This window comes from Pteropus vampyrus, unplaced genomic scaffold, assembly GCF_000151845.1.
Source record: "Pteropus vampyrus isolate Shadow unplaced genomic scaffold, Pvam_2.0 Scaffold62, whole genome shotgun sequence".
Taxonomy (NCBI): domain Eukaryota; kingdom Metazoa; phylum Chordata; class Mammalia; order Chiroptera; family Pteropodidae; genus Pteropus; species Pteropus vampyrus.
In genome coordinates, this window is record NW_011888843.1 from 3,672,212 (window position 1) to 3,686,788 (window position 14,577).

General features: G+C 40.5%; 1 protein-coding gene across 2 annotated transcripts in view; it reads left to right on the forward strand.

The window, feature by feature from the left end:
* The first annotated feature begins 747 nt into the window (after positions 1 to 747).
* Positions 748 to 14,577, forward strand: part of LMAN1 (lectin, mannose binding 1) — a 22,139-nt gene continuing 8,309 nt past the window's right edge. The window contains exons 1-10 of one of the 2 annotated variants that reach the window (XM_011361077.2): positions 748 to 1,023; positions 4,259 to 4,413; positions 4,497 to 4,604; positions 5,500 to 5,561; positions 6,518 to 6,617; positions 10,375 to 10,498; positions 12,046 to 12,104; positions 12,543 to 12,675; positions 14,044 to 14,237; positions 14,372 to 14,442. In XM_011361077.2, the coding sequence (XP_011359379.1) occupies positions 786 to 1,023; positions 4,259 to 4,413; positions 4,497 to 4,604; positions 5,500 to 5,561; positions 6,518 to 6,617; positions 10,375 to 10,498; positions 12,046 to 12,104; positions 12,543 to 12,675; positions 14,044 to 14,237; positions 14,372 to 14,442 (1,244 nt within the window). In that variant the 5' untranslated portion in view covers positions 748 to 785. The remainder of the gene's footprint in view (positions 1,024 to 4,258; positions 4,414 to 4,496; positions 4,605 to 5,499; positions 5,562 to 6,517; positions 6,618 to 10,374; positions 10,499 to 12,045; positions 12,105 to 12,542; positions 12,676 to 14,043; positions 14,238 to 14,371; positions 14,443 to 14,577) is intronic. The other variant, XM_023531139.1, reaches the window with a different exon arrangement.

Below are 14,577 nucleotides of genomic sequence, written 5' to 3' on the forward strand. Positions count from 1 at the left end.
CTCTTAAATGACTGAATGTATGTTTATCAGCAGAACAGTTCCTGACACATGGTAGCACTCAATACACTGAGTTCTGGTATCAGTTAGAATTTCAGGTAATAAAATTTGGAAATGAAAGTTTAAATCAGTGAGGATCTAATCTCAGAAAACAGAAGTCTGGTCTGCCAGAGAGGTTCAAGGAAATTGTTAAAGATGAGGGCTCTTCGGGCTTCCTGGGTGGGCCATCATTCTTAGCCCTTGGAATTAAATTTTGAGAGAGGTAAAGGTTAGGCGACAAATTCACAGAAACTTCTGATTCAATACCAACAAAAAGATCCTAGGGCTCTACAGCCCGGTGGATCGCTGGTTCCTAGTTTGAAATACCGTAACACAGGTTGGTGCATGCAGCTCAGTGGGCTGGGATTATGCCATGTGTCTGCCAAGAACACCTAATGAAAACCAGCTGCTGAATAATTGGAGAAAGCGTCTTTGCAGGTAGGCGTTGGGTCGGCTCCTCCAAAACCTGTTATCACGTGGGAAGAGAAGTTTGGAGTCCCAGGTTCTGACCCGAGATCGTAGAGGAGGGGCGCGCGGAACGCACCGCCTCCAGGCCCCGCCCCCTATGGCATGGCTCCGCCCACAGATGCTCCGGGTCCCGGGGCCGCCTGGAAAACGGAGGCCAGGGGCGGGGCTCACCCTTGCCCCCCGGGTCCCTCGGGTTCCGCCAATCAGCGAGCGCCCTGTTGGCCATCCGCAGCTCCCGCGCCCCTCCCCCTCCCGCCGGCCTCTGCTTTCCAGAATCCAAGATGGCGGGATCCAGGCAAAGGGGTCCCCAGGCCGGAGTTCGGCCGCTTTTCTGCGCCCTGCTGCTGTCGCTCAGTCACTTCGTCGGGGGCGACGGCGTGGGAGGCGACCCCGCAGCCGCTGGTGCCACGGGCACCCCAGGCATGCTGCCACATCGGCGTTTCGAATACAAATACAGCTTCAAGGGGCCGCACCTGGTGCAGAGCGACGGGACCGTGCCCTTCTGGGCCCACGCGGGGAGTAAGCCGGGGCAGAGGGCGGGGGGCCCGGGTCCCATCCTCGCCTGGCGCCTCCTTCTCTTTACCTCCTCCCCGCTGCACACCACATGCGCGGTGGAGGGAAGCCTTCTCAGCAGTCCCTCCAGCAGGTCGGCTCTGTCCACCAGGTTCCCTCCCCCTGGCCCCCAGTCTTCCTCCCATTCTGTCCACTCCCCTTCCTCCTATGCGTTCTTTGATCTCGTCCGTTCTTTCCGTTTGCTCTAGAGGTGTTTTGTTACTTCTTACAATTCCAAGCACTCCTTAAACTCGGATCTAGGCATCCCGTTTCACCCTAACGCCACGTATCCAGGGGAAACGTCCTGCACCCCCAACCAATCCCAACCTGAGACATGTACTAGCAGCCCCCCACCTCCTTTCCCGTTTCCTCTCGGCCCTTCTCTGCTCTTCTTTATTTTTAAACCCAGTGTTAGCCATGGTTACTGTTCCTGTTTGTACCCGATGTCACTCTGTCAGCTCCACACATGATATATCTTGGTTTTAGAATAATTTTTAAGTTTTTATGTCAGAGAAACTTCTCATCCTATTGGAAGGATACCTCAGATTTACCCTCGCAGGGACTCGGTGTGGTCTTTGATCTTTCCTCTTGTATTAACACTTTATTTAACTATTAGTCACACTTGTCCCTTTAGTAGAGGAAGGGATATATTTTTGGGTATTGTTTCAGAACATGAGACTAAAAATAGCATAACTGCAAACTTTTGGAAAAATCGAAATAACCTGTGTTCCATGTTTTATTCAACTCTGTGTTTGGCACTGTTGATAGGTAAGAGCTTGTCTTGCTAGACGTTTATATATGTGAAAGAAACATATCTATACTTTAGTGCTGATGTGTCACTGCTGACTAAGGAATTGGCCTTAGCACTTGACAGGTTGTAAGCTCTGTTCAGTGACCATTAGATGCACCCTTTGAAACAAGCGACAAATGCCTTTATATGGATTGAGAAGCTCTGGCACTTTGAATTCCATCACTTACTAAGAAATTTCTATAAGATTTGTATACATCATTTTAGACTGTCCATCGCTTAAAACAAAATGTCCCATTTCTAGACTGTAATTCTTGAATAGGAAGCAGACTTCTAGGAAGGGCATTTCACTGAAATTAATGTATAATTAAAAGGCATAAATTGCAAATTGACTTAATGATCAAGTCATTAAGTAGTTGAAGTGGAGTGCAATTATTTTATTACTCAGCAGACATTAATTACGTGCCTGCTCATCAAGGGTATGTTTCTGGGTACTTGTTATTAGGGTACCGTTCTTAATACACAAAGGTGATGCAGACGTCCCAAATACAAGTTTAGGGTTTTTTTTGTTTTTCTTTTTGGAATGATGATGATTTTCAGTAGTGGTGATGAATTCGTACACTTTTTTTCACTTCTGCATCTCCATGGCCTGCTTGCTCATTCTTCTCTCATGGTTACACCACATACTTAGCCAATCAGGAATGTTAATCAACTACTCAAATTAGTTAACGTTCTTTACAGAGCCTATAACCAACTGTCAGCTGCAGAAATGTCAGATAATGTATCTGGGTGAATTAAAGTTGTATGGCTAGACTGGATTTGAAATAAAGGGATTAGTGTTTTAGCTATGACACTTCTATCTACTAACTCGAGGAATCACTGCTGTGGATGTCCCTTGCTTTCATTGTTGCTGTAATTTTTACAGTCTCACTGTTTTATTAACTACATGTATTATTTTTCACCTTTTCATGTCCTGAGATCCATCATGTAAAACAACTTTGAAAAACAGAAAAATGTAAGATTTAGTTTAAACATGGCCTTTTACATTCATTCTCAAATTAAGATCAAACCTATGGGTTTTTTCCCTTCACTCTAATGCCCTTTTGTACTGTAAGTCCACACCCTTGAGTCCATAAGGGCAAAAAAAATAACAATTTGTAACCTTTTCTGTCTGTCAGAACTCTTTCACCTTCATTCTTATTTGATCTTTGGTAGGCAAGGCAGGTGTTACCTGCTTTATAGATTAAAAAAAAACCGAAATGTTAAGAAAGGTTAAGGTCCTTGGAAAAGGTTACATAGCTAGTGTACTGGAACTCACATCCAGGTCTTCTGACACTATATCCACTACTCTCTCCAGGATGCTTGCCCTCAGCCGTTAAGTGTTTGAAAGTGATGGTGACAAACAGTAATTTAACTTAGTATCTCAACTTTTCTTTTTGTCAGTTTTTTTCATCCGTAAAGAGATAATACAGTTATTTCTGAGCATGGATGTCAGAACTGGTTAATATCTGAATTGTTCAAAGTTAGACCTGATAGTTGCTTTAATAATTATTTAGTTCAATAATAGGACTAGCTAACATTTGTTGACATATTTATATATACTTATATAGGCATTTATATGTCTGTGAGGTTGTTAGAGGAATGGAGTAACTTGCCTATAATCAAACAACTGGTAAGTGGTAGCACTGGAACTTGAACCCAGCTTGGAGATGCAAACCACCATTTTGGGGATCACTTCTCTCTGAGAATCTGCTAATGCTGAAGAACTGTTTATTAACTTGAAATGCAGTTGCCTCTCTCCCTAGAAGACTGTATATATGCACAATATTTTGCATATAACTTCTGGGGTGTTTGTGGGAGTGATTGAGTCCAGCCCCTTCATTTTACAGGTGAACATATGGTGAGCCCAAGAGAGTAAGAGAATTATTTGCCCAAAGTCACACAGCTGAACTGAGACTAGGAATAAGTCTCTTGATTCCTAGTGGTATGTTCTTTTCACACTGTTTGAGCTTTCTAAACATTTGTAAATTGGTAAAATACATTGCAGTTTTTTGAAAATAATATGCAAATTTTGGGCGTATTTGAAAAATAATATTACGAAAATCAAATATTTGGTCGCCTTTTAAGCCATAGTTTCCTCCTTTCTGCCCCTTGAATTTTTAGTATATGGTTACAGCTTTTTTTGTGTTTTGTGTTTTTTGTGGGGTTTTTTGTTTTTTTTTGTTTTTTTTTTTTGCATAGATATGTCACTATTCAAAATAGAAGGGGGGGTGTTTAGAAAGCCCTAAAATGTAAAAATTGAAACTGTCAACATGAAATTTTTTCCTAACAAAATTACTGTACAGGTTACTGAGTTAAAATTAGATCTCTAAGTATATGTATCAGTTTGGTGATGATTCATTGAGTTTTGCCTAATTATAACTTAAAGTTTTTCTTCCCTGATTTTTGTTCTAGATGCTATTCCAAGTTCAGATCAGATTCGAATAGCACCATCTTTAAAAAGCCAGAGAGGGTCTGTATGGACTAAGACAAAAGCAGCCTTTGAAAACTGGGAAATTGAGGTGACATTTCGAGTGACCGGAAGAGGTCGAATTGGAGCTGATGGCCTGGTATGATCGTTTCTGTAACTTAGAAAATGTATATAAATGCATATACCACCAGCCTCTGAATGTTCCCTGTTCTATATTGACAGGCAGTTTGGTATACAGAAAATCAAGGCTTGGAGGGTCCTGTGTTTGGATCAGCTGATATGTGGAATGGTGTTGGAATATTCTTCGATTCTTTCGACAATGATGGAAAGGTATATTCTTTAAGACTGTTACCCACTTTAATATATCTGCTAACAGATTTAAGCTGTGAGAAATACAGCTTATTTAACACTCTTGTCAGTTTAATAGGAGAGAACTCCCCACACTAAGTTAGGTGATTGATCTTTATGTAGCTGGGAATTTATCAATTTAAAGCTATGAGTTCATGATTTGTCATACTGCAACGTGAGGTCCTGATGGAGCCCTGACTCTAAGAATTTGCAAGGCCCCCATCCCCAGCACCCTGTATGCGTGTAGTAATTTTGATGAATAAGCATGGGTCATTTAGATGTGGGTAATGAAACCAGTAGTGCTTAGACTAGACTATTACAGTTATCATGAAAATACCCATGTACTTTACTACTACTGGCTCACATGTTATCTTTTCATATGTTATTACTCTTTTCAATGAACCAGTTTCTCTGATGATCTCTCCTAAAACAGTTAAGTACAGAATGTACTTACAAATCAGAAACACTAACTTGTGCATGAGCAGCAGCCTTAAGATTGAAGATCTTTGTATTAGCTTATAGTTTCTCTACTGGGTCACTGTTAGCAGTTTAAAGGAGAACTTTAATAAGCTCCTTGAACGCCACAGCCATGTTGCTTAACTCTATAAGTCCCATGCTTGTCCCATGCTCACAGCGTGTCCTCAACGTGTGCTGAGGTTGGTTATTCAAGGACAGGACACATCATCAGCCTTTATTGAGGTGTATGGGACTGATTTTAAGTGATTATAAGTGCTAAATTTTTTTTTAGTAAGTAGAAAGTTATTATTGTAAAATTCGGGGTCCTAGAGTTTTAGAGATTAAGAGACCTTATAGCACATCCAGAATGATGTACAATTCTTTAAGGGCTTTAAAACAAATATATTCTCTTTATTTTTAGAAAAATAATCCTGCTGTAGTAATTATAGGCAACAATGGACAATTCCATTATGACCATCAAAAGTAAGTGTACTTTATTTCTGATCTCACCTTCTTTTCGAAAACCTTTTAAAATATATTGTTTCGAATCTGAACATTTTCCAGGTGAAATAAGATTATTCTTTTTCTTGCAATTTATTTTATAGCTTGGTGAAAAGGTCTTAATTTGGTTCTGTTTTAAACTTCTTCCTGTGGACCACCTCAGATTTCATACATAAAAACATGTTGTTTTATTTAACCTAAAACTACATAATTTTGAAGGCTTATAAAGCACTCATCTTCTCAGTGACACCACTAGTCGTGTTCTCTCACCTTTATTAAGAGGAATCTGAAAAGTTTGGAGCCTTGACTAAACTAATGATTAAGAAATTTATGCCTAAAAAAAAGTTAAAAAATAAATAATAAAAAATTAAAAAATAATAAGAAGAAGAAATTTATGCCACTGTATTCAGTCGTAGTATTGCTATATTTAAAGGTTCTCAGGGTGACAAAGCTTCTGTTTAGTATATTTGTAATGTGTATGAAAAATTACTTATCCAAATTCCTGTTTACTGTTTCCTGCTTTAGTGATTTTTACTCTGGTAGTTACCTTTGGAGCCAGTTCAAGTAGAGATTCCAAGGCCTTCTCCTGTGATTCTGCTTCAGCTGCTTTAGGGTGGGACCTAGGAATCTGCATTGTTGAAGCTCCACATGTGACTCCAATTCTGTGCCCTGGTCTTACGTAGATCAGTGCGCCTGCCCTGGCCGTCAGCATGTGGTAGCGTTGGCGCCTAATGTTATCCAGAGCCCTGACCGGGGTCACAGGAAAAACTCCTGCATCAGCTTTGCATCTTCTGAATAAATAACTTCAGATTTCCCAAGACTTTGTCGTAACTGGATACTGTTTTAATCTTTCCAGACACTAATCATTTTAAATAGTGAGTTTTTAAATATTGAAAAGCTTAAGTGCCTCGTTTGTTTTGCTTTCCCTTATACTATAGTGATGGCGCTAATCAAGCTTTAGCCAGTTGCCAGAGGGACTTTCGTAATAAACCCTACCCTGTCCGGGCAAAGATTGTGTATTACCAGAAGACGTTGATAGTAAGTAACATACATTTCGAGATAATTAAATGAACAAGATTCTAGTATGCGTTTTCATTTTGAATCTTTGATAGAAATGACATGAATTTAAGTTCGGATGCTGTTCCTGTCCTCAGCAGTGTAACTGTGAGAAAGCAGAAGTGGCTTCAGGGCTCCACGTGAGTGGCCGTGTGTGGTAAAGCCTTGCGGCTGAGTTTGCTTCTAGTCAGTAAATGTTGATAAGCACCCTGCTATGTGCCACCTGTTATGTATGTGTCTAAGCCTTGAAGATACAGGTATAAATAAGGCAAAGGGAATTTTCTTCACAGAGCTTGTCGTCTGCTGGGGAGACACGAATGTAACATTACTGTGCTTTGTGATGAATACTGCAGCACAGATACCACTGAAGGATCAAAGGGTTAGAACCTTGTGGCTGCCAGGTGGCCGTGGCGAAGGCCAGAACAGCTCCTCACAATGCAGCTGCCCCTCGAAGGGGAAGAGGGAGTCTCCTAGGTGGGGTGCAGAGAAAACGGGCACAGGGACTGTTGAAAGATTTGGGAAAGGCGAGTAGTTTGACGTGGCTGACGGGTAGAGAAGACTGTAAGAAGTGAGGTGAAAGGTTGGCAGTCAAATCTTGTAGGTCTCGTGTAGTTTATCTTGTAAGGAACAGTTTAAAGAGTCTTAAGCAGGAAACTGAAGATCAGATTTGCAGTTTAGGAAGAAGCCTTAGGCAGCAGTGTTCTTATAACAGTATTTGCGGAGGAGTGGAGGAGGCGATCATTTAAACTCCTTGACTTTTGATGAGCTGTACCCTGTGCTTGGTGCTTTACATGCAGTTTCTCGTTTATTCTTCACGAGCCCTGTGGGGTGGGTATCCCCATTTTATACATGGGAAAATTGAATGTGGGAGGTTTCAAGAAACTTGGACAGTGTCGTACCAAATAAGTAACAGAACTGATTTGAACCCAGCAGTGTCTTAACTGCAAGACTCCGCTTGTGGTCTGAACTGAGGCAGAGGGGAGGGGATCCGGGGCAGAGACTGGAGCAGTTGCTGCTGGTTTGCTGGAGGCAGGCGGGTTAGTGCAGCTGTGGGGTCAGAGGTGGTCCCTGAATTTCTGGCCAGTGGTACAGTGAAGCCGAGAAGCGGCACATTCGTTTGTGTTTGAGGGAGGAATGGGACGGCAGGGCAGTCACAATAACTAAGTTCACAAATACTGGGTGAACTCTGCTTTTTAAAGACACCGTCGATACCTGGTTATATGATACTTACAAGTAAAACATTTTTTATAAATTTTTCTTTCCCCTAAATCATGGGCTACCCTTGCACTCCTTTGTATAAAACTCTTAAAAAGGCAGTTCTTTGGAAAACTTCGTATTGGCATAGTCTTAAATTCCTAACTAATTGAGAGACCTCGGCTTTTGTGTCCAGTCTTTTGTGATTGACTTGGATCTGCACTGCACTGTGATGATAGACACCCTGCGCGATTTCAGTGGTGTCGTCAGTAAGTCACACTTACTTTCACTTGGCAGAACCCAGACACCAACTACGGCAAGTGCAGACACACACTTGAGTTCACAGAGCACAGGGAGGCGGCCTGCATGACCCAGCTTAGTGAGGTGGTGCACCCTCCCAGAAGTCCCCAGAACAACAGTCCTGTGCAGTGTGCTCCCGGAATAGTTGCACAGTCACATGAGATCGGGCCCAGCGCGTTATGTCCTGTGCGCGTTAGCACAGAAGATGGGAAGCGCTGAAATGCAGACACCTCATCAACCCGCACGTTCGTCAGACTCACCCGACCACGGAATCCTGTTCTCACCCAGTACCTACGAGTGTCTCCAGAGCGAGTGTTCTGGAGAGTACGTTTGAGGGAGACTTGGCAGGACACACAGCCGTGACTTAACGTCTAGCCTTTGCTCAGTCCGTTGTCCCTTCTTGAGTACTCTCCCCTCTCTGCCTGGCAGAGTCATGCTCGTTCTTGAACACACTCATTTGGATCCCTCATCCATCAGATTTCCCAAACATCAGCTCATAATTTCCTATCTCTTAACTCAGTTTTGTTCCTATAATGCTCATTTGGCCTTTAAAATATGTCGTATGGACTTAACCAGTCAACTATGGTTTGTATGTCTTTTCTCATCAATATTATCTTCAGTTACTCAGTGCAGGCATAACAGCCCATATTCCTCGTCCCTATATTATGCCCATTTTAGGTACTCAAGGAAGGTTTATTAGATTAGTACTCACACCCTTAGCTTGTCCCAGGGTTTGAACTTCAGAGGGAAAAACAAAGTAAGGGGAGCAAGAGATGCTGTTAGTGAAGGAAACAGTCAAAACAAGAGATTTTTAAATTTTGCAAGTGTAGTATTTAACAGTGGGTCGAAACTTTAAGATGAGTGAGGAAGGTTAGCGGTGACCTCACGAAGAAGTGTCACTGGTGTTAGTCACCGGACATCAGACCTGTGCAGTCACAGTCCTAACTTTCCTCCTAACTCAGAGCAGCGAATATATTATCCTTCCCTGCATTTTTTTAAAAAAATAATTAGAACTAGACAGTCAAGACTTCTAATAGATTTCAGTTTCTCAGCGTTCAAGAAAAAAAAAAATGTACTGAACAGTTGAATATTTTTAGTATCAGAATTAGAAAGTGATTAACTTAACACCTTTGTTTTTTAGCTCTTGAGGGCAAATGTCCTACCAATTGTTGATTCTGATTTGAAAGACTGTAAAGGAGAACCATTCGTAGATGATGTAAACTGTAATAGGAGCATTACCAATCCGGGAAACAGACACAAATGTTAGTCAACTAAATAGCAGGTGATTTTTAAAAACTGGTAGGAGTCCATCCCACATTATATAGAGGTCAACCCTTCATATGGACAGGTATCTAACTCTCTTACTGAAAATTTGGACAGAGTACTGTAACATTTTTCCCATGCGACTTAACCTTAACTACACTGACAAAACCTTGCATCTGGAAGTAACGGTGGCAGTGCCCTGACTGGTGCCACATACCTACTGCTCCTTTCCCTTCCACTGTTAACCTCAGAGACTCCTGCTTAGGGTGGGGCTAGTGATTGGGTTGCTGGAAGTGGAGGCGTGGAAGAGGCTGGACCGCTGCTTGACTGGGATCGTGAGCAGAGTGTTCCTGTGCTTCCATAGGATGCCAAGATTCTTTAAAGACGTTTACGGCTGTTACTTCAAATATGCATTCTGCAGAGTAGAAACTTATGTGTCTTTTTACTGTTTTAATTTCTTGCCTCTTATGTGAATACATTTGCTGTCTCTGCTAACTTACGACGGTCTAATTACCTTCCTTCACTATTTGCTAAGGCAATCTATTGAATCCTCAACTAGCTGTCGTCAAAATTATAAATTCAGCATGTTCATCTTAGCTCTGTCACCAGGGTTTCAGAACAAGTGTGATCTCCCTTCTGTGTGAATCATTTGCAGAAAGTAATCATGTTCCCTAAGTCTTCTCAAGAGAAGGTAACCCATATTCTGTTTTAGAAAGATTTTCATGGAAAGATATCAAATTTTTCTCATTAAGACTTTGACACATAGTAGGGTAAAATATCTTGTTTAATGTACTAATATCTTGTTTAAGTGAGGTTATTTAATGGACAAGGAATTACCCTTTATAATAAATAATGGGAGAATGCTGATAGCTTTGGCTGTTGATTATTAGACCAGATATAGAGATCCAGTCATAAATTGATTATTGGAAATTCTTTTTACAATACCTGTTGTAAAAGCTATAACTACAATACGTCTCTCTAGGTAATGATCAATAATGGCTTCACACCAGATAAAAATGATTATGAATTTTGTGCCAAAGTGGAAAATATGATAATCCCCCCACAAGGGCATTTTGGAATATCTGCTGCAACTGGAGGTCTTGCAGGTAAATCTTGCTGTCTTTTAATATTATACATTTGTGAGTTGAGTTTTATTAGGAATAGTGTATTTTGGAGATGTATAGCCTTGTTTACTTTCAATATTTGAAGACTAGTTATAAGCTTCCCATAGCTTTCAGTCCCAGTCTTTTGGTCTCTTGGAATTGCTGATCTTCTGCTTATATTCCGCAGGTGTGCAGTAGGCTGGGGCTGCATACAGTTATGTAAATTAGAGCATCACTTTGGGTGCTATTTTATAGTGAAGGAGACATGTAAAGTTAAGGCTACAGAAGGTTAATTGTCAAATAGTTTAGGATCCTGAGAGTTGTCACAGTACATTTAAATAGATGGGTAGCCTGAGAAAATATTATTGGGGTCTAAACTTTAAAAAAGTTTTACCATTTTTTGCCTTAAGTATGATGATCAGTGAGTGAAGTTATTTGATGTTAATACCGTCTTCTGTTTATATGGTACAATACATAAATTTATTATTTTCAAATATCTGAATTGTTCTTTACAATGACATAGGGAGGGAGAGGATCATATTTACCCTGTTTTTAGATGCGTTTGCCAAATCTTGGATTAAAGGACTTTCTAAAGATCCCATGGCCAGTAATGGTCAGACCCCGGCAGGACTTGGCGTGGATTTCTGACTCCTGGGTCCAGTGCTCTATTACACTGCACAGCTTCTCTCTCCCACAGTCACCTACCCTAACCGTGGCGTTGCGGTTTGCCGTTAATCTGGCTACCTACCGAGAGCTCCATAATAGTGGCAGAAAGCTTAGGGATTGCCACACAGTTGAAATTAATTGCTTTTACTTTGAAGATATGACTAACCAGGGTTGGTATTTTAATTTGATGTTATGAGGTTTGATCTGATAAGTCCTTGTTTTGAGCTTAAAACAGCTTGAAATTAATTTGATTTTTAATATGATTTTTTTTTAATAAAATTGTTCATATCTGCTGTTGAGGGAAACAAATTTGCATGATGTAATCATATTATCTAAATCAGTATGCTTTGAGAACAAAAGAAGATGCCATTAGTAATTCCAGGGCACAGGTAAATCAGGACTGCCCCAGTAAGCAGGACAGAGCAGTGCCATGTTTACGATAGAACAGTGAGGCAAGAAGTGGTAAGTGCTGTAGGAGAGGTTTAGAGACAATAGGTACAGGAAGTAGGTGAAGGACCAGATTTTGTCTCATTTGCCTGGGACATAGTCCATAGAGATCCGTGGGAAAATACGGGAGGACTTTGGTACCAGGGTTCAGAGTTTAGGCTTGTTTTGTTTGTTCATTCCCTTATCAGACATTTATTAAACATCTGTTATGTGTTTAACACTTAAGAAAGTGAATTTTTGCTTATTTCTAATGTCTTTCAGATGATCTTTGTCTCTAAGTTCACAGAGCACCATTGCATTTACAAAATTAGAGCTGATTTTTCTTATCTGTCATTATTTTTTAAAGAAATAGATATCTACAAAGTAGATTCACAACCATAAAAATAACCTATTATGGAACTTTTTCAGATTTTTTTTTTTTTTTTTTTAATTTGTAGATGACCATGATGTCCTTTCTTTTCTCACTTTCCAATTGACTGAGCCTGGGAAAGAGCCAGTAAGTATAAACAGTTTTTTCAAAAAGTTTATTTTCAGTTTAGTAGTATTGCCTCATAGCTGAAAACTTGGGGAGACTGCGTTAGGTTTGACTCTTATTTCTGCCTGTTACTGCCATGTGACCTTGTGTAAGTTACTTAGCCTCTGTAATGCTCCATTCTTCACGAGTAAACAGATGTTCATACTGGCCATCTCATGACGTTTGTAAGCGTTGAATAAGGCATTGCACTTCTAGCAAGCACTCAGTAAATGGTAGTGGCCCTTTTTTTTTTGCTGTAATTATTAGTAGCAAAAGTAAATTGGTTATGATTTAAATAAATTTTTTTGTTAACATTTCAAATAATGGTAGTTAAAAGGAAGAAAAATATATATTGAGATTTATTATTTTTTAACATTCTTAATATATTTTTCAATGATCTGTCCTTAAACTCCAAAAAAGCCTACACCAGATAAAGAAATTTCAGAAAAAGAAAAAGAAAAATATCAGGAGGAATTTGAGCACTTTCAACAAGAATTGGATAAGAAAAAAGAGGAGTTCCAGAAGGGTCACCCGGACCTGCAGGGGCAGCCTGGTGAGTTGTGGCGAAGCTGTCCCCGGGGCCTCAGCGGCAGGCACGGCGCGCGTGTCACCTCACACTTTCATTCACCTCGTCCTCTCTCTCTCATCTGGCACATTCCAAGTAATTTCCGGAAATAATTTGTAAGCAAATCCTCAGTCTTTAAAGGGCTTGGAAACCGGATGTGATGGAGTGGGGTGTGCAGTAAGGGCTACCGTGGTGACCCGTGTGAGCAGTGGCCCACTGCAGTGAGCCCATGGGGACAGGGACTTCGTTGTGTTCAGTGCCGTGTCCCCTAAACTAACTAAACAACAGTGCTGTACAACAGTAGTTGAGAGTCAGTAAACATTTGTTGAATGAAGCCATCCAAACTCTATTTCTTTACTTTTAGTGGCACATAATTACCTTATTATTACAGAGACAATACTTGGAAACCATCAAAACTGTTGGGAGAATGATTTTAAGCGGTTATCTGGCTCTCCTCCCCTTACGCAACAGAATCTCGGACGTGAAGATTGAGAATTTTAAACTTTAGTCTAAGCAGGCCACTGTGATGAAATGCTAAGTGCACTACATGTCACAGATAAAACATGTTAGGGCCCAGTAGAGTGACTTTATTTTGTCTGCTAACGTTCGTTATATGGGCTGTTCCCCCATCGAACTCTATGTGGTATGTGATTCTCTAAGTGATCGACCATGTGACGCAGACTTAATGAAGCTAAAAATGAAAAATACATTTTATTCTTTTCTTGGATTTGTTTTAAATGTAACATGTGACTCGTGAGTATATCCTGAAGCTTATTGTAATAAGTGTTTGAACGAAATAATCTGTTTTCAGCATGGTCAGGTATAAAAGGAAAATCAGGTCTTCTCCACTCCATTTCTTAATCTTTACGTAAGTAAAATGCACATATTTTAAGAGAATAGTTTGACGAATTCTGACAGATGTGCATGCCCATTTAACCGTCACCCAAATCAGTGCGCAGAATATTTCGTATCACCCTGGACGTTCCCTCGTGCCTCTTCACGTCAACCCTCCCTCCCCAGAGGCAACCACTATTCTGATTTCTGTTACATAGGTTAGTTCTGCCCACGCATATGAATAGAATCACACACTATATTTGAAAGAGAAAATGATTTTTAGGTGAAAAAATTCAGACCAAATTTATAATAAATTTTCACCCACCAGAGATGTCTAGAACAAATCGTAACTTAATCATGATTGAATTAATTATCTCTGCATGTTCGATGTCAGGGAGGTCATATCACTGTTGTTGATGTTCTGATTTTAGTATGTGTCGTTACTTTTGTCACTTACGGCATTTTGGAAACGACATGTGTATAGGTGATTCTAATAATTTTAATTTGTAATTTCCACTTTAGCGGATGAAATATTCGAGAGTGTGGGAGATCGTGAGCTGAGACAAATCTTTGAAGGACAGAATCGTATTCATCTTGAAATCAAGCAGCTGAACCGACAATTAGATATGATTCTCGATGAACAGAGAAAATATGTGTCCTCCTTGTCGGAGGAGATCTCTAAAAGAGGAGCAGGAATCCCTGGGCAGCATGGACAGGTGAGCTTTCCGAATTGCAGCTTTGCTTAGGTAGCCTTTGATGGAGGAGAGCGGAGGAGGAAGGCTGCTGAGCCGTGTGTTCCCATGGAGTGTGGGTTATCGAGCCAGCTGGCCATCTTTTGTTTTTCCTCCAGATCACTCAACAAGAACTGGACACTGTTGTGAACACTCAGCATGAGATTCTGAGACAAGTAAACGAAATGAAGTAAGTATCCAGAAGTAATGTCTGAGTGTTGTGTACTCTGTTTATCTTAAATTCATGATTTCTCACGTTCTAGGGTCATTTTATTAATACTGGAATGTAAAGTACAAGAACTTTTGATATTTAGAAACTGCAGAC